The 19,639-nt window shown below is 43.2% G+C and overlaps 1 protein-coding gene across 6 annotated transcripts in view; it reads left to right on the forward strand.

Moving 5' to 3' along the window:
• The window catches only part of PKHD1 (PKHD1 ciliary IPT domain containing fibrocystin/polyductin), a 625,550-nt gene that overhangs the window by 306,250 nt on the left and 299,661 nt on the right, over positions 1-19,639 (forward strand). For all 6 annotated transcript variants that reach the window (XM_040427208.1, XM_040427210.1, XM_040427212.1 and 3 more), the window contains 5 exons: positions 780-934; positions 2,463-2,657; positions 7,480-7,605; positions 11,399-11,532; positions 18,489-18,601. In XM_040427208.1, the coding sequence (XP_040283142.1) occupies positions 780-934; positions 2,463-2,657; positions 7,480-7,605; positions 11,399-11,532; positions 18,489-18,601 (723 nt within the window). The remainder of the gene's footprint in view (positions 1-779; positions 935-2,462; positions 2,658-7,479; positions 7,606-11,398; positions 11,533-18,488; positions 18,602-19,639) is intronic.

Here is a 19,639-nt window from a genome sequence, read left to right on the forward strand (position 1 = left end):
AATGACCGCAAGTGGTGGTACAAATACTATCTCGTGTACAAAATGTGGACTAAATCCCAGGTGGGCAATCAGAGTCCAACTGCAATCCCCAAAGGGGTATAGAATGATATTGGTCCGTGAATTAGACCGCACTCAGTTGCCGTGCATAATGTTATAGTAATGTGTAGGTGAATACAGCCCCGTGGGGCAAAGTACGTTACCCCTCTTCTTGTATTGGATAGAGGTAGAGAGGTATCCTTGCTTCCCTGCTGGGACTCACATCGGCGTCGCGTGCGGTCTCTAGGTCTAATACGCGGCGTCCCACGTGACCCGGCGGCACACCACGTGATCCACGCGGCTCGTTGGGGAAAGGATTAGCTGATGGTGTGTTGGGTCCTAAAGTCCGGACTGTGCAGTATCAATGACACACATATCCAATCAGCGAAGGTCCAGGGGGCTGCCTTTAGGTGTCGGCACCTCAGGGACTTGGACGGAAACTTTGCTGTCTTAAACCGGACGCGTTTCAGGGATCAAACCCCTTCCTACCGCCTCATACTACTCCCCATATCTAAGCTTCCTGAACACCTATGAAGGTAATATAGCGCACAGTCTAGTCGATAAGTGATTGACCAGGTTCTTACACGTTATACAAGTATCTTACATGAGGACAGGGAAAATGGGATGCTGTAGAATCTACCCATAGAGAACTATGGGTACAGTCTAGATTTGTTCTACCTTATGGTCCTACAAGTTTTTTTTTCTAAAATTTATGTTAATTCAACCCATTTTCCCTGTTGCAGATACGCTTATGATATTTTAGAGCAACTCCTCGAGGGGGAGTTTGTCTCTTTAAGGCCTTTGGTGGCCATGCTAAGCAGAGATATAACTATAGAAGGGAACCTTACAGATGAGTACACCAGTCGTTACAAGAGATGCCAGGAAGCAGGTGTCGCAGGTAAATATTCACACCCTCTAATTACAGTTGGAAGAAAAAAATAAGTAAACGTCTGCCTCGTTAACTAATGAATTGTGGTCAGATTGTTATCTAAGCCACCGTTATGGACAAATACAATCTAACTAATCTAATAATACACAAGCAGTTGGACCATGTATGTCTTTTATTGAGTAAAGTATTGAGTTCAGTATGAAAAAGTAAGTGAACCCTTTAATTTATTAGTCTGTACCCACCCCCCAATTCCCTCCTTTTGCAGCAGTGCCCACCACCAAACTTTTCCTGTAGCTGAATATAAGATCTGTATAATGTTGAGGAGCAATTTTGGATCATTCCTTCCTGCAAATGGTCTCCAGTTCATCAATATTTCTGGTATGTCTTTCAGGCAGTTCATGACACTACATCGCCATAGGGGTTGTGCAAGAACCGTGGATGGACCTGTAAAGGGAAGCTTACTTACCTGTGTCCTGGCTCCCTGCTCCTTCTCCTCCCAGCCTGGGCTCCCTCTCTGATAACATCTGGCTTGACATCGCCTGCAGCCAATCACTGTCCGGTGAAGGGATCCCCTTGTGTTATATGACTATTTGTCATGACGTAAGGGAAGCCAGTCATGGCCACGGCCAGTGATTGGCTGCAGGTGGCATCAGACCCGATGTGTTCAACGAGGGAGCCCAGTGGAGCATCGCAGGTCTGGACCAGAAAGAGCAGATTGCCAGTGCTGGGAAGCAGGTAAGTAAGCCTCCCTTCATGGAGGCCAAGTGGGTGTGTTTTTCCCTAAACCCCCCCCCTATTCTTGCACAACCCTTTTAAGGTCAGGACTCTAACTTGGCCATTCCAAAAACACATATCTTCTTTTTCCACCATTCTTTGGCGGATTTAGATTTGCGCTTTGAGTCATTGTCTTGTAGTATCACCCGGCGTCTCTACAGTTTGAGGTCTTGCATTCTCCATTAAATGTATTGGTATACCTTAGGATTCATTGTTCCTCAATTAGCGCAAGGCATCCAGGCACTGAGTACAAAGCAGCCCCAATTCATGATCCATGATCCACCGTGCATCTCAGTTGGAATGAGGTTTTGGTATTGGTTCTTTCTCCTCCAAACATAACATCATGGAAGAACACAATGAAGGTAGCTGCTGCTGTCCATAGAACTTTGTGGTCTTTATCAAATTTGCCTGAAACCACCTAGATGTCCCACAATGCTTCTGGGAAAATGTTCTTTGGGTGAAACTTTTTAGTGCAAAAGCACAACGATACGTTTGGAGGGAAAAGAACACGGCACACCAACACCAAAACCTAACCCCAGATGTGAAGCATGGTGGAAGGGGCATTATGCCTTGTGCTTCTCCTGAAAACTGGAGCTCCGACCCCTATAAACATTTAATGAATCATACATTGGCCCAAGGTACTCCAGGCCCAGCAACCATATTTTGTATGTACTGTACTTTGGATTATTATTTCTTCATCTTTAGGTGGTGACACGTCGACCCTTACAAATTGTCTCACTTATAATTTTCATTCCTTCTTCAGAGATAACAGAATGTTCCTTTGAAAGAAGTGAAAAAACACTTGGATCTCAAGATCTGGGGATGGTATTTATCGCTCAAGCTTTGAAGGATGAGCCAAGTTTGGTCCAAATCTCAGGAGTTCGCTTCCTGCACGCTGGCCAAGCCTTCACACAGTCATGCAGTGCCCTCAGTATTGCTGGCAATAGACCCATGTTTGGTAGGATGGAGTTGTATTTCCACAAGGAGATGATTTATATGTAGCATGCTAATATCTGCTTCTCTATTACTGGAGTGCTCGCCTTGAACACTTTATTTCCAAAACTGAAATATCGGCAGTATAATAGTAATCATAATAATAGCAGTATCTTCTTTGTATAGTGTACTTAGAAAGGGAGTTACAACTGATTGCGGGGTAGGCAAATGGAGCCTCTCTGTCTCATCAGAGGACCCCAGTACAATCAATGGAAAGGGGATGGTTTGGCAGTAGACAAGGTACAGATTTCCCACATGGTGCAGTAAAAATAGGAGACACGTCCATCATATGGACCACACATTATATGGAGAAGGTTCAGCAAAACAGACAACCTTATTAAACGGACCATGAGCACTCCTGCAAGAGCAATCCACTACTTATGGGGAGCTAAGGTCTTTAACCACCTCATCCCCCCTAGCTTAAACACCCTGAAAGACCAGGCCACTTTTTACACTTCTGACCTACACTACTTTCACCATTTATTGCTCGGTCATGCAACTTACCACCCAAATGAATTTTACCTCCTTTTCTTCTCACTAATAGAGCTTTCATTTGGTGGTATTTCATTGCTGCTGACATTTTTACTTTTTTTGTTATTAATCGAAATTTAACGATTTTTTTGCAAAAAAATGAAATTTTCACTTTCAGTTGTAAAATTTTGCAAAAAAAAAATACATCCATATATAAATTTTGCTCTAAATTTATTGTTCTACATGTCTTTGATAAAAAAAAAATGTTTGGGTAAAAAAAAATGGTTTGGGTAAAAGTTATAGCGTTTACAAACTATGGTACAAAAATGTGAATTTCCGCTTTTTGAAGCAGCTCTGACTTTCTGAGCACCTGTCATGTTTCCTGAGGTTCTACAATGCCCAGACAGTACAAATACCCCACAAATGACCCCATTTCGGAAAGTAGACACCCTGAGGTATTCGCTGATGGGCATAGTGAGTTCATAGAACTTTTTATTTTTTGTCACAAGTTAGCAAAAAATGATGATTTTTTTTTTTTTTTCTTACAAAGTCTCATATTCCACTAACTTGTGACAAAAAATAAAAACTTCCATGAACTCACTATGCCCATCAGCGAATACCTTGGGGTCTCTTCTTTCCAAAATGGGGTCACTTGTGGGGTAGTTATACTGCCCTGGCATTCTAGGGGCCCAAATGTGTGGTAAGGAGTTTGAAATCAAATTCTGTAAAAAATGACGAGTGAAATCCGAAAGGTGCTCTTTGGAATATGGGCCCCTTTGCCCACCTAGGCTGCAAAAAAGTGTCACACATCTGGTATCTCTGTATTCAGGAGAAGTTGAGGAATGTGTTTTGGGGTGTCTTTTTACATATACCCAATGCTGGGTGAGATAAATATCTTGGTCAAATGCCAACTTTGTATAAAAAAATGGGAAAAGTTGTCTTTTGCCAAGATATTTCTCTCACCCAGCATGGGTATATGTAAAATGACACCCCAAAACACATTCCCCAACTTCTCCTGAGTACGGAGATACCAGATGTGTGACACGTTTTTGCAGCCTAGGTGGGCAAAGGGGCCCATATTCCAAAGAGCACCTTTCGGATTTCACAGGTCATTTTTTACAGAATTTGATTTCAAACTCCTTACCACACATTTGGGCCCCTAGAATGCCAGGGCAGTATAACTACCCCACAAGTGACCCCATTTTGGAAAGAAGAGACCCCAAGGTATTCGCTGATGGGCATAGTGAGTTCATGGAAGTTTTTATTTTTTGTCACAAGTTAGTGGAATATGAGACTTTGTATGAAAGAAAAAAAAAAAATAAGCATTTTCCACTAACTTGTGACAAAAAAAAAATTCTAGGAACTCGCCATGCCCCTCACGGAATACCTTGGGGTGTCTTCTTTCCAAAATGGGGTCACTTGTGGGGTAGTTATACTGCCCTGGCATTTTCCAGGGGCCCTAATGTGTGGTAAGTAGGTAAATGACCTGTGAAATCCTAAAGGTGCTCTTTGGAATATGGGCCCCTTTGCCCACCTAGGCTGCAAAAAAGTGTCACACATGTGGTATCGCCGTATTCAAGAGAAGTTGGGGAATGTGTTTTGGGGTGTCATTTTACATATACCCTTGCTGGGTGAGAGAAATATCCTGGCAAAAGACAACTTTTCCCATTTTTTTATACAAAGTTGGCATTTGACCAAGATATTTCTCTCACCCAGCATGGGTATATGTAAAATGACACCCCAAAACACATTCCCCAACTTCTCCTGAGTACGTCGATACCAGATGTGTGACACTTTTTTGCAGCCTAGATGCGCAAAGGTGCCCAAATTCCTTTTAGGAGGGCATTTTTAGACATTTGGATACCAGACTTCTTCTCACGCTTTGGGACCCCTAGAATGCCAGGGCAGTATAAATACCCCACATGTGACCCCATTTTGGAAAGAAGACACCCCAAGGTATTCAATGAGGGGCATGGCGAGTTCATAGAAATTTTTTTTTTTGGCACAAGTTAGCGGAAATTGATATTTTTAATTTTTTTCTCACAAAGTCTCCCGTTCCGCTAACTTGGGACAAAAATTTCAATCTTTCATAGACTCAATATGCCCCTCACGGAATACCTGGGGGTGTCTTCTTTCCGAAATGGGGTCACATGTGGGGTATTTATACTGCCCTGGCATTATAGGGGCCCTAAAGCGTGAGAAGAAGTCTGGAATATAAATGTCTAAAAAATTTTACGCATTTGGATTCCGTGAGGGGTATGGTGAGTTCATGTGAGATTTTATTTTTTGACACAAGTTAGTGGAATATGAGACTTTGTAAGAAAAAAAAAAAAAATTCCGCTAACTTGGGCCAAAAAAATGTCTGAATGGAGCCTTACAGAGGGTTGATCAATGACAGGGGGGTGATCAATGACAGGGGGGGTGATCAATGACAGGGGGAGTGATCAATGACAGGGGTGGTGATCAATGACAGGGGGGTGATCAATGACAGGGGGGTGATCAGGGAGTCTATATGGGGTGATCAGGGAGTCCATATGGGGTGATAACCACAGTCATTGATCACCCCCCTGTAAGGCTCCATTCAGACGTCCGTATGCGTTTTGCGGATCCGATCCATCTATCAGTGCATCCGTAAAAATCATGCGGACATCTGAATGGAGCTTTACAGGGGGGTAATCAATGACAGGGGGGTGATCAGGGAGTCTATATGGGGTGATAACCACAGTCATTGATCATGCCCCTGTAAGGCTTCATTCAGACGTCCGGATGCGTTTTGCGGATCCGATCCATCTATCAGTGGATCCGTAAAAATCATGCGGACATCTGAATGGAGCTTTACAGGGGGGTAATCAATGACAGGGGGGTGATCAGGGAGTCTATATGGGGTGATCACCACAGTCATTGATCACCCCCCTGTAAGGCTTCATTCAGACGTCCGGATGCGTTTTGCGGATCCGATCCATCTATCAGTGGATCCGTAAAAATCATGCGGACGTCTGAATGGAGCTTTACAGGGGGTTGATCAATGACAGGGGGGTGATCAGGGAGTCTATATGGGGTGATCAGGGGTGATCAGGGGCTAATAAGGGGTTAATAAGTGACGGGGGGGGTGTAGTGTAGTGTAGTGGTGCTTGGTGCTACTTTACTGAGCTACCTGTGTCCTCTGGTGGTCGATCCAAACAAAAGGGACCACCAGAGGACCAGGTAGCAGGTATATTAGACGCTGTTATCAAAACAGCGTCTAATATACCTGTTAGGGGTTAAAAAAAACACATCTCCAGCCTGCCAGCGAACGATCGCCGCTGGCAGGCTGGAGATCCACTCTCTTACCTTCCGTTCCTGTGAGCGCGCGCGCCTGTGTGCGCGCGTTCACAGGAAATCTCGCGTCTCGCGAGATGACGCATATATGCGTGACTGTGCGCAGGCTGCCACCTCCGGAACGCGATCCTGCGTTAGGCGGTCCGGAGGTGGTTAAAGGGGTTTTCCGAGACTTAAATACTGATGACCTGTCCTCTGGATAGGTCAGCAGTATCTGATCGGTGGTGGTCCGACACCCGGTAAAAAGCTGTTTGACAAGGCATCAGCACTCGCAGTATTGCTGCAGCCTTCTCTCAGCTTTCCCTAGGCCAAGTGACCTCACGTTCATTGGTCACATGGTATAGGCGCAGCTCAGCCCCATTAAAGTGAATGGGTATGCGATACCAAGCATAGCGGCTATTATACTCCAGAGCTGCACTCACTATTCTGCTGGTGCAGTCACTGTGTACATACATTACATTACTTATCCCGTACTGATCCTGAGTTACATCCTGTATTATACTCCAGAGCTGCACTCACTATTCTGCTGCTTGAGTCACTGTGTACCTACATTACTTATCCCGTACTGATCCTGAGTTATATCCTGTATTATACTCCAGAGCTGCAGTCACTATTCTGCTGGTGCAGTCATTGTGTACATACATTACATTACTTATCCTGTACTGATCCTGAGTTACATGCTGTATTATACTCCAGAGCTGCACTCACTATTCTGCTGGTGGAGTCACTGTGTACATACATTACATGACTTATCCTGTACTGATCCTGAGTTACATCCTGTATTATACTTCAGAGCTGCACTCACTATTCTGCTGGTGGAGTCACTGTGTACATACATTACTGATCCTGGATTAGGTCCTGTATTACACTCTGTAGGGTAAATGTATACATGGTGCAGCCAGTATATTTTGGGTATTAGTACAGTGTCCAGTCTAGTAGGTAAGCTTTCTGACCTGGTGTCACCACTTGTACGGTATCATTATTTGCCTCCGCTGCAGGTTCCTATGTGCGGAGAAGTGTGGTGGTGGATTCCTTCGCTCGTGGTATCAGCCTCTCTGGAATTTCACATTTCATACTGGAAGAAAACATATTTTACAATATTAAAGGTCACGGTGTGATTGTAGGTGAGTGATTGTTACTGGTGACCAGAGCCACCCTCGCTGATTACACTCACCGGCCGGGATTAACTCTTCCCTTGCTGGCCATTACTGCTGGTCTACACTGCTTACATACAGTCCTGATCAAAAGTTTAAGACCATTTTTTACATTGTTGGATCTTAACAAGGTTCCAAGTAGAGCTTCAACATGTAACAAGAAGAAATGGGAGTGAGAAAAAACATTTTTTGAGCATTCAATTTAATGAAAACAACGAATAAACTGAAACAGGCTGTTTTTCAGCTGATCAAAATTTTAGGACCACATGCCTTTAAACGGCCAAATCTGTGCAAAGATGTGGATTCATTGTCTTTTTCTGTCAGGTAGTCACACGTTGTGATGGCAAAGGTAAAAAAAATCTCCCTTTTTGAACGTGGTCGGGTTGTTGAACTGCATAAGCAGGGTCTCTCACAGCGCGCCATCGCTGCTGAGGTTGGACGCAGTAAGAAAGTCATTTGGAATATCTTAAATGATCCTGAGGGTTATGGAACAAAAAAGTCAAGTGGAAGACCCCAAAAAATTTAATCAGCACTGAGCCGGAGGATCAAATTGTCTGTCTGTCAAGATACTGGACGATCCTCGACCCAAATGAAGGCCCTTACTGGTGCTGACTGCAGCCCCATAACCATCAGACGGCATCTGAGACTGAAGGGCTTCAAAAACAAAAAACGTCTTCAAAGACCTCGTCTCCTTGAACGCCACAGAACTGCTCGTTTGGACTTTGCAAGAGAGCACCAAACATGGGACATTCAAAGGTGGAAGAAAGTTTTATTCTCTGATGAGAAAAAATTTAACCTTGATGGTCCTGATGGTTTCCAACGTTACTGGCATGACAAGCAGATCCCACCTGAGATGTTTTCTACGCGCCACAGTGGAGGGGGCGCCATAATGGTCTGGGGTGCTTTTTCCTTCAGTGGAACAATGGAGCTTCAGGAAGTGCAGGGGCATCAAATGGCCGTTGGCTATGTCCAGATGTTGCAGAGAGCATTCCTCATGACTGAGGGCCCTCGTCTGTGTGGTAACGACTGGGTTTTTCAACAGGACAACGCTACAGTACACAATGCCCGCAGGACAAGGGACTACTTCCAGGAAAATAACATCACTCTTTTGGCCAATCCTGCGTGTTCCCCTGATCTAAATCCAATTGAGAACCTTTGGGGATGGATGGCAAGGGAAGTTTACAAAAATGGACAACAGTTCGTGCGGCCGTCTTCACCACTTGGAGAAATGTTCCCACTCACCTCATGGAAACGCTTGCATCAAGCATGCCGAAACGAATTTTGGAAGTGATAAACAATAACTGCGGAGCTACTTATTACTGAGTTCATGTTTGGAAGTTGGATTTCTGTTTTGGGGGGATTAGTTTTTTTTTCGGAGGTGTGGTCCTAAACTTTTGATCAGCTGAAAAACAGCCTGTTTAAGTTTATTCATTGTTTTCATTAAATTGAATGCTCAAAAAATGTTTTGTCTCACTCCCAACCTTGTTAAGATCCAGCCATGCTAAATATGTTTTGTTGCCATTTTTCAAGTGGTCTTAAACTTTTGATCAGGACTGTATTGTTCACAGTGGGTTATGTACTGCTCATGTATTCTCCCATTATATAAATAGTAGAGGTGAGTTCATTAGAATCGAAATTCAGTTTAACTTTTTGAAAATTCGAATCAAGTCACAATTTCTTTAGATTTGTTCAGGTATCTATCTATCTCCCATCTATCTATCTATCTATCTATCTATCTATCTATCTATCTATCTATCTATCTATCTATTATCTATCTATTATCTATCTATCTATCTATCTATTATCTATCTATCTATCTATTATCTATCTATCTATTATCTATCTATCTATCTATCTATCTATCTATCTATCTATCTATCTATCTATCTATCTATCTATTATCTATTATCTATCTATCTATCTATCTATCTATCTATCTATTATCTATCTATCTATCTATCTATCTATCTATCTATCTATCTATTATCTATCTATTATCTATCTATTATCTATCTATTATCTATCTATCTATCTATTATCTATTATCTATCTATTATCTATCTATTATCTATCTATTATCTATCTATCTATTATCTATCTATTATCTATCTATCTATCTATCTATCTATCTATCTATCTATCTATCTATCTATCTATCTATTATCTATTATCTATTATCTATCCATCTATCTATCTATCTATCTATCTATCTATTATCTATCTATCTATTATCTATCTATTATCTATCTATCTATCTATCTATCTATTATCTATCTATCTATCTATCTATTATCTATCTATTATCTATCTATTATCTATCTATCTATCTATCTATCTATCTATCTATCTATTATCTATTATCTATCTATTATCTATCTATTATCTATCTATTATCTATCTATCTATTATCTATCTATTATCTATCTATCTATCTATCTATCTATCTATTATCTATCTATCTATCTATCTATTATCTATCTATTATCTATCTATTATCTATCTATCTATCTATCTATCTATCTATCTATTATCTATTATCTATCTATTATCTATCTATTATCTATCTATCTATTATCTATCTATCTATCTATCTATCTATCTATTATCTATTATCTATTATTATCTATCTATTATCTATCTATCTATCTATCTATCTATCTATCTATCTATCTATCTATCTATCTATTATCTATCTATTATCTATCTATCTATTATCTATCTATCTATCTATCTATCTATTATCTATCTATTATCTATCTATCTATTATCTATCTATCTATCTATCTATTATCTATTATCTATTATCTATCTATTATCTATCTATCTACCTATCTATCTATCTATCTATCTATCTATCTATCTATCTATCTATCTATGTAGAAATGACGAAGAATGGGCAGCACTCCGGTCTTGTGGTGAAATTTTAGTGATGTTTATTCACACCCCAAAGCAATGCAGCATTTCAGCTCTCTCAATGGAGCCTTTGTCTAACTTGACAAAGTCTCCATTGAGAGAGCTGAAATGCCCATGAGCCTTTAGCTACGCCCCTGCTTGATGGTATAGGTGTTTAAGGTGCTTTGGCGGCTGGGCCCCTGTGTTCGTGATGCCAGCACCATAAGTTGCAAATGTTGAAAGTAGCAGCAAGGATGAGGAGTCAGTTGTTGTGAAACAATTGAACAATTACTGAATCTGTCATCTCCAGGCTTGATCAGGGCCCAGAGGAAAGAAAGGCAGCTACATTTTGGACTGAGCCTGTCCTCCTCCATACACTTCTTTCTCCTCTCCTACTACACTCTGAGCTGAACTCACTTCCTGTCTACTCTTAGCAAACCCCAAGCTACATATAGAATGTGGCAGCAGCACCACCTAGGGGCGAATGGGGGAATTGACAAATTACAATGCCAGCCTGAAATTAGGAAAATACAATCAATAAAGTAAATACATTAAACATGACTTTTAGCAGCAATTTAAAGTGCCTACGTATAGCACATAAGTGGGGCACTGCATATGTATCTATCTATCTATCTATCTATCTATCTATCTATCTATCTATCTATCTCTCATATCTATCTATCTATCTATCTATCTGTCTATATGTCTTTTTCTGTTGTAGACATTTTTTGAACAAATCCTCTGCATACAGATGTAGCAGAGCTAACAGGCCCACAGTTGTCCCATCTAGTTGACGCATTCTGACTGTGACTGTTAGCTCTGTATACTGTATACGGCTACATCTGTATACTGACCCTTTATGTGCTCCTAGGAGAACACTTAGAAAATGGCATAGAAGTTAAGAGGAATGTCCTGATAAGGATTACGGGAAGGGATGGTCTCTCAAACATTGAGACGTTGGCGCCAGCAGCCATTTATATCAGGTCTCCTTCCAACGTCATTGAGGTGAGAAAACATAAGTAATGTTGGAGGAAGAAGGACTCTCCTCATCTTCTGTTTCCTAAAATCCTAATATGTTTGTCACCTAAAATCTGTCATCTGTCACTTGCTGTGAAGCTGAATGCAATCTATCGTTATCTGGTATCAGTCATTCAGCCTGGGGAGACCTCAGTCTGAAGATGCAGTACCCCAGAGCAGGAGGCATCTGCAAATGGTTTGTTATGTACTATGTTATGTATTGTACCCAGCATAAACATGTCTCGATGGCGCAGACAGGGTTAACAATCCTGGCTCAACCGTTGTAGGAGGTTAGATGTGGGCTGGTCCCACCCCTAACCTTAAAGGGGTTGTGTCACCTCAGCAAATGGCATTCATTTTTCCATCACATTATACACTGCTTGTTTCCATGGTTACGGCCACCCTGCAATCCAGCAGCGGTGGATGTGCTTGCACACTATTGAAAAAAAGCACCAGCCTGTGTAAACTCCCACAGTCCCGGCCACCAGGGAGGCCTGCACTTTTTCCTATATTGTACAAGCACGGCCACCGCTGCTGTATTGCAGGGCGGTCGTAACCATGGAAACGAGCAGTGTTTAATGTGACGGAAAAAAAGAATCAAGCCAGCAAAGGAAGCAATATGGATAATAACAATACATTAGTTAGTGGCTTGTATTAACTTGCTGAATTGAAGTCAGTCTACATAGGAGTTTGGAAGCGAGCGAGGAGGCAAAGTCCAAATGCTCCCTTTTCTTAGGCCTAAAAAGCTACAGAGACTCACCGATCTCTGCCTGATCTACAGAAGGAGAGAAGTAGTAAGTCAAAGGAGAGAACTAGAGAACCTAAAATCTGCACGGCCGAGCACTGCAGTCAGTAAGGGTACCTGCTACAAAAGCTTTTAAGACTTTGCTGCAGTGAGGGGCACTTCTAAGTGGACACCTGGACATGACCTGACTGGTCGTATCACTAAAACCCTTTGTCCTCCAGTGGACATTACAGCCACGATTGCCCTCCATAGATTCTAAGTCCATACATCATTATCTGGGAAGAATTGACTGTGTACAGTTGGAACAGTCTGTTTTGCTATCATTGGATGTACTACAACTCCTATTTTGCACTAAAGTGAAGAGAGACATTTATTCTTCTATCCCTAGCCTGGTTACTGACTCCTGCACCATAGGCCGGCCATTGCACTTTGAAAGCCCCGCCTTGCACCCATCCAAATACTCAACATCATAGGCTCCCCGACTACCATCAGGCTGGAGCCCGAGGTGGATGGCAACCTGATTTCTGTCTAATGCAATGTTGTCATGGAAACCCCCTATAGATCCGAAGGTCACCATCCACATCAATATCCATATGTTCTTGTTTTCTACATGTCTAAACAATAAGGTCTCCATCAGAATACTGCATCTGATACAAATACAATGATGTCATCAGAATCTCTCAGTGGTGCAGCCTCAGGCTTCGGACCTGTTAATTCAAATGATCATATCTCAGCCTAGAAATAAGATATTAGAAAACCGTTTTCACACTAGATATGCACACAAAAGAGCCCTTTTGGTAAATTTATCTTGTTTGACCTTCCTTAAAGGGGTTTTTCAATTTTAGATATGTCCCTATTCTCTGATCCCGCTGCTGCCGGCACCTGTACCTATATCAAGAACAGAGTGGGGAAGGTGGTGGCTGGAGGACCCCGGGTTTCCCAGGGTCTGACCACCACCACCAAGCGCTCTCCCCATAGTAGTGAATGGGAGCGCACTGCACTTGCGCAGCCACCACTCCCATTCATTTCTAGCGCTCACCTATTTTCCGCAGCCCATAGGAATGAATGGAGGCGCAGTGCACCCACCACCACTTTCAGGCCTCTGTTCTCGGTGTAGGTGTGGGTCCCAGAGGTGGGACCCCCGCCTATCAGACCATGGTCACATTTCCAAGCGATATGCCGCCATTGTTTGAGATGGGAATACCCATTGTATCTCACCGCCGTGTAATTCCTTAATTCCAAATAGTTGAAGAATCCCCCATTCGCCAAATGAGAAATCGCGGGTAGCGCTGAATAATTCCACATATGAGCCAAAGCTGAATACTGGAACAGACTTTACTGGAAGCAACACAGGCAATACACAATGTCCTCTGTCCTGGAGACAACCGAGGTGTAATTCCATTATCTCTCAGGACAAAGGGAAATCGCCAATACACACGGGGAGACAATAGGACAGACATCACTTACTCAAATACACAATGTCCCACCCTTTACAATACACATAGACATTTAACACATCCCAAAATGGCACGAATTAGACCAGGAATTCAAAAGTTAGTAAAAGTCTCTTTTAAGCAGGGAGAGGAAAACATGCGGACAACCATAGAAGGGCATCCTTCACATACCCCTTTAAGCATCAGAGGGCATCTTCAGCACTACCTGACCCCCAGCCAAGGCCTATAGAAGGCTGAGACTTACAATCACGCGACACATTATAATAACATACAATTCTATGGTTTATTAGAGTACCTGACCTGCCCATAGTCACTCGCCTGAATGGCAACCGAAACGCGTTAGCCTGAACCAGCATTGACTAAACAAGGATCCATACGAGCGCCTCTCTCTTCTCCGTAGCCACGTATTTCCAGCACTGCCGAGCCCCCGGGAGTTTGTTCAGGTGAGATTTGATGCCGGTGCGGAGTTTTTCCCCCGGGCGTTGAAAGATTAGTAATTTTTCACCTGAAATGTAAGCGGCATAAAGCTCTATAATTCATTGAAATCAGGAACTAAATTGATTTCTACACAAATTCTCTGCTTGCCTAAACCTCCATCACGAGGAGGGCTGTCCGCCGATGTGAATGAGCTGATTTAATGACGGGACTCGTACAAAGTGCAGTCCTCAAGTGGAAGCGCAATTTGGAAAATGGCATAAGGTAATTTTGGGGAGTGCGTTCCCTGCCTAAAGCATGAGCGCTGATGTGGAAACAGACCGTGTAAATGACAAAGTTTGGTGAACTCATCGTCATTCCAAGCAGCCGTTATCTGCTCACCAAGGGCTATGCAGGTAATCAGCGGGAGAAAGCCTGCCGCGAATTAACCCTCCGGGTGCCCGGCCTCTTGCCGGGGACATCCCTGATCCGTTGCTTCCTTACATATTCAGCAACTTGCTTATCTGCAGATACAAAAACGATGAGGAATATAGAAAATTCCTTTAATCTATCACCAATGTAACTTAAAGGGGTCTTCTAGCCAGATACTTTTTTTTTCAGTAATGCTTCATTCACACGACAGTATTTTCGACCTGCATGGCGGACAAGAATAGACATTTTGATAATGGGGCACGCGAAAAGTGCGGGATGCATATGGCCGCAGACCACAAAACTGATACGGTCATGTGAATGTAGCCTTGGGGCATAATGAACTTTAAAAAAAGAATACAGTTTTGCATTAAGGTACTTTCACACTAGCGTTTTTGTTTTCCGGTATTTAGTTCCGTCACAGGAGCTCAATACAGGAAAAAAACTGATCAGTCTTAGGCCTCATGCACACGACCGTTGTTGTGTTCCGTTCCGCAAAATGGGGTTCCGTTGTTCCGTGATCCGTTTCCGTTTTTGTTTCCGTGTGTCTTCCTTTATTTTTGGAGGATCACCAGACATGAAGGAAAGTAAAAAAAAATCTAAGACAGGTTTGCCATGCAAATGATAGGAAAAAAACGGACGCGGACGACAATCTTGTGTGCCTCCGTGTTTTTTAGCGGTCCCATTGACTTGAATGGGTCCGCGAACCATTTTCCACGAAAATAATAGGACAGGTTATATTTTTTGGACGGACTGGAACCACGGATCACGGACGCGGATGACAAACGGTGCATTAGCCGAGTTTTCAACGGACCCATTGAAAGTCAATGGGTCCGCAGAAAATCACGAAAAACGGCACAACGGACAACGGTCGTGTGCATGAGGCCTAATCCTAATGCATTCTGAATGGAGAGCATTCCGTTCAGGATGCATCAGTTCAGTCCCTCTTACGTTTTTTGGACGGAGAAAATGCCGCAGCATGCTGCAGTGTTCTCTCCGGCCAAAAATCCTGATCACTTGCCGGAATGCAGGATCCGGCATTAATTTACATTGAAGTGTATTAGTGCCAGATCCGGCATTAAGTGTTCCGGCAAAACGCATGCGCAGACCTTTAAAAATGCAAAAAAATAAATAAATACCGGATCCGTTTTTCCGGATGACACCGGAGAGACGGAACCGGTATTTCAATGCATTTGTCAGACAGATCCGCATCCGGATCCGTCTGACAAATTCCATCAGTTTGCGTCCAGATTGCCGGATCTAGCAGGCAGTTCCGGCGACGGAACTGCCTGCCGGAATCCTCTGCCGCAAGTGTGAAAGTACCCTTACTTGACCTTACGTCACTACTATTCTGACCCACAGCGGGCCCTTTGCTGGTGTCCCCTTTCTGTCCCCGGTTAGTCACACAGGATATGACAGAGGAGTTCCTCTCAACCAATCACTGGCTGCAGCCGTGACCCATCTCAGCCAGTGATTGGCTGAGCCGGCATCTCTTGACACTTCCTGTGTATCAAGCAGAGAACAGGAAACAGAGATCAGTAGGGACCCGGTGAACCATAAGGGGTCGGTGAGGATGAGTAATTCAGCTTTTTTTTTTTTTGCTGGAGTGAAGTTGCCCATGTACTACATGTCACCGGCCGCATCGTGCCCCACCAAAATCTACTGCTTTTTGGGGACCCTTTTATATATGCCAGATTATCAGATATTCTGATTTATCCGATGGTCATAAAAAAGTATAGTACATACAGTAATACTAACTTCTGCATTTGGTCACGTGAAATGTACTTCTAACACATACTGGATCATCAGAATTTCTGGATTTTTGGATCCAGGATTAAAGGAATATCATTGAAAATCAGAAAATGGTAAATTCCCTCAGAAAATGTATTAAAAAAAGCCATTAAATTCATTGTGTTATCTTCTTCTACTAAGGTGTGAAAGTTGGGTGGCAACCAATATGGCCGCCATAACGGCTTCTCAAAGGCATGTCACCCAGCTGTCCACTCCTGCATGGAAAGTTTACTGTCACGCTCATGTGTGGGAGGAAAACACCACACCGAGCATAGGAGGGAAAGGCGATACCGAAATAAGGCCTGGAAACTAGGTAAGGAAGATGGACACCTCCTAGAGAAAACCCTAACTCCAATCCTGACAGACTACTAGTATGAACAGGACCCAAAGGTAGGCAAATTCATATACCGTATACCTAGGATCCTATCTCTCCCTCTAGGACCCTGGAACTAATGTCAGGACTGAGTCGACCTGTTCCTCCAAAGGGAAGGACAAACGGGAGTCTCCCTCAGGCCTAATGACAAACAACAGGGAAAGGCAACACACACATTATATGTATATATAAACAAAATACAAAAGGGAAAGGAAACACTTACTGTATCTTCAATTACAGCTTTGGTAACACCAGGAGCCGAGAACCAAACACAGGCTAACCAAAAGTCCAACAGAAGCTATAAACCACAAAGCATAGTGGGATAAATAACAATAAATAGAGAAGGTAAAATGACCACAATAGCCACAGCTGGGGAAAGAAGGGGTGGCGGACACCAGAAACAACACAGACGTCATTTGATCCAAACTTGTTGCCAATCTCACAGATCTCCTGCCACCTGTCGCGGGAACGTCCGTATGTCTCGGTACGTCCGTGACATTTACCTAGCAGTATATCAGGACCATATGTATCACTGGCTAGGCAGATGTGCTGAATCTAGGAAAAACTGGACGACTACCTATGCGGAAGCTATAATGGCAGCCATATTGGTTGTCAGCTGTTCAAGATAGCTGAAATGTTATAGTTAGAAAAAAGAACATGGCTTAGACTTAGTCTAAAGTTATTTTTAGTAGAGTTCATTTACAGCATAGCCATGTTTGGAAGCCATTTTTGTAAAGAGACAGTGCTGAAAATATTGCTTCTATAGGATGAGTGTAGTATGTGCTGCGCACCGGGCCACAGAGGAAGCATGGAGGCCAGAACTGGAGAGGATGGGAGTGGTGGCAGTGGCAATGAAGGCTGTTGTAGACCTAACGGTGGCTAATCCCTCTCCCTAGTTCTTCCTGGGCCACGTGGCCAGTAAATGGAGGGGTGAAACCTTTCTTCCCCTCGGGGAACACCCTGGAATCCTGGGGTCTCCTGTCTGTTGGTGGCTGGGGTGCCCTAGATGTTATATGGATAGGTACAAAGGGGCAAGGTAGGAGAGCAGGTAAGAGGGTGGATGGTAGAGGCAAATGACCAGGCCCTGAAATAAATAAAGTCTCTCTTTACTGAGTAGATGATGGGGGTTGCAGTACAAATATAAGCAGTAGGCACATTGCTGAATTATATCACATGGTAGGCTTTTCCCAAAGGCTATATATAGGAGGTGGCTGTAATGATAAGTCTCTTTCGTATACCATGTAGTCTTCCCAAATTAGATAATGTATGGATGGCCAGTCCATCTCAGAAGTGTGGCGGGCTGTCTGAAGCAATTAACCCTTTCCACATGCAGTAAAGTCTATTGCCATATATGTGTATTTACCTTACCGTCCTAGTCCAGCATGGGTTTAAATTGGTCCTCAACCTTCAGGAAGTCTTCAGTATATTCCTCAGCAAAGTAGCTTTTTTGCCGTTTTCCACTCTCAGTCTCAGGAATGGCGTTTTCCTGGATAAGGATTCTGTTTTGGCCTACTTTTCAGCAGCATACACAAACAGCTCTGGAATGACAGGACCAGCCCACTACCTGGCAGCTGTAATTAACCACTGCAAGTTAATTACTTCGTACCCATATATAGTCTTTTGGGATAAATAATTCACAGATCATTTTGACAGCTTTCCAAGTGTGAGCCATGGCATTAACCCTTTAGCAGTGATTTTTTTAGATATTTTTTTTTACTGATTATTTGTTTCTATTAAGGAAAACACAGTCTGCAGCTCTGGATATGGATATTTTTACCACCTCGCGCCAAAAGGTCCTTCTCAAGCCCCTTTGGAAACTTTTAGAAAAAATACAGCTGTGTCCTGTATGAGGTAAGAGAGAGAGAAATAATGTAATGTACTGTACGGTGTGGAGCACACTTAGTGCATTCAGCTTAAAGGGAACCTGTCATCAACTTTATGCTGCCCATACTAACGGTATGATTTCAGCGGTCTGTCATTTAAAAATAAGTGGCTGCCGAGAACCAACATCACAATCATTGCAGACTGGGCCTGGAAAAGAGTCATGGCCACCTGAGAAGAGTCCTGGTTATTCATGAATTCCTGCTCTCCTGCCCACCTGCTGATTGACAGTCTTCTACCTAGTTTTCTCCCTTTTTGTCTAGGAGAGAACTGCCAATCATCAGCAGATGGGTGAGAGAGCAGGAGATTATGAATAACCAGGACTCTTCTCAGGTAGATTTGACTCTTTCAAGGCCTGGTCTGTAAAAATTATGATGGTGGTTCTCAGCAACCACTTACTACTGTATTAGCTCATGAGTGACACACCGCTGAGATCAGCATTTCGGTCACTATTTTATGCTGCCCTCAGTGAGGTCAGCATAAAGTTGATGACAGGTTCCCTTTAAGGGCAGCAAAGTGAGCAGACAAACTCCTTATTAAAGGGGTTGTCCAAGATCAGAAAAACATGGCTGCTTTCTTCCAGAAATAGCACCACACATCTGTTCACAGCAGGGGGGCACCTAGCCTTTCTGCTGCCTGAGGCGAAAATTGAAACGGCGCCCAACCCCTCCAGTCCTACTGTTTAAGGCATACTGTGATACAGTTGAATATAGAGCGATATTCCCACGGCCCTGCCACTGCCCTCACTTGTCTTTAGTTCTTGCCGCCTGAGGCAATTGCCTCACCTGGCCTCATTGGTGACAGGGTTGCACTTAGCCTTTCTGCTGTCTGAGGCGAAAACTGAAACAGTGCCCCCCCTTCCCCAATGCCAATTTATTAACCTAACCCCTTTGCCACAATGAAAGCGCACATTGCCCATGGCCCTTCCGCTGCCCCCCTCTTGCCCCTAGCTGGTGCACCCCTGACTGATGGTGCACTCCTGGTTCACAGGTTCTGTGTGGTATTGCA

Source organism: Bufo bufo, chromosome 4, assembly GCF_905171765.1.
Source record: "Bufo bufo chromosome 4, aBufBuf1.1, whole genome shotgun sequence".
Taxonomy (NCBI): domain Eukaryota; kingdom Metazoa; phylum Chordata; class Amphibia; order Anura; family Bufonidae; genus Bufo; species Bufo bufo.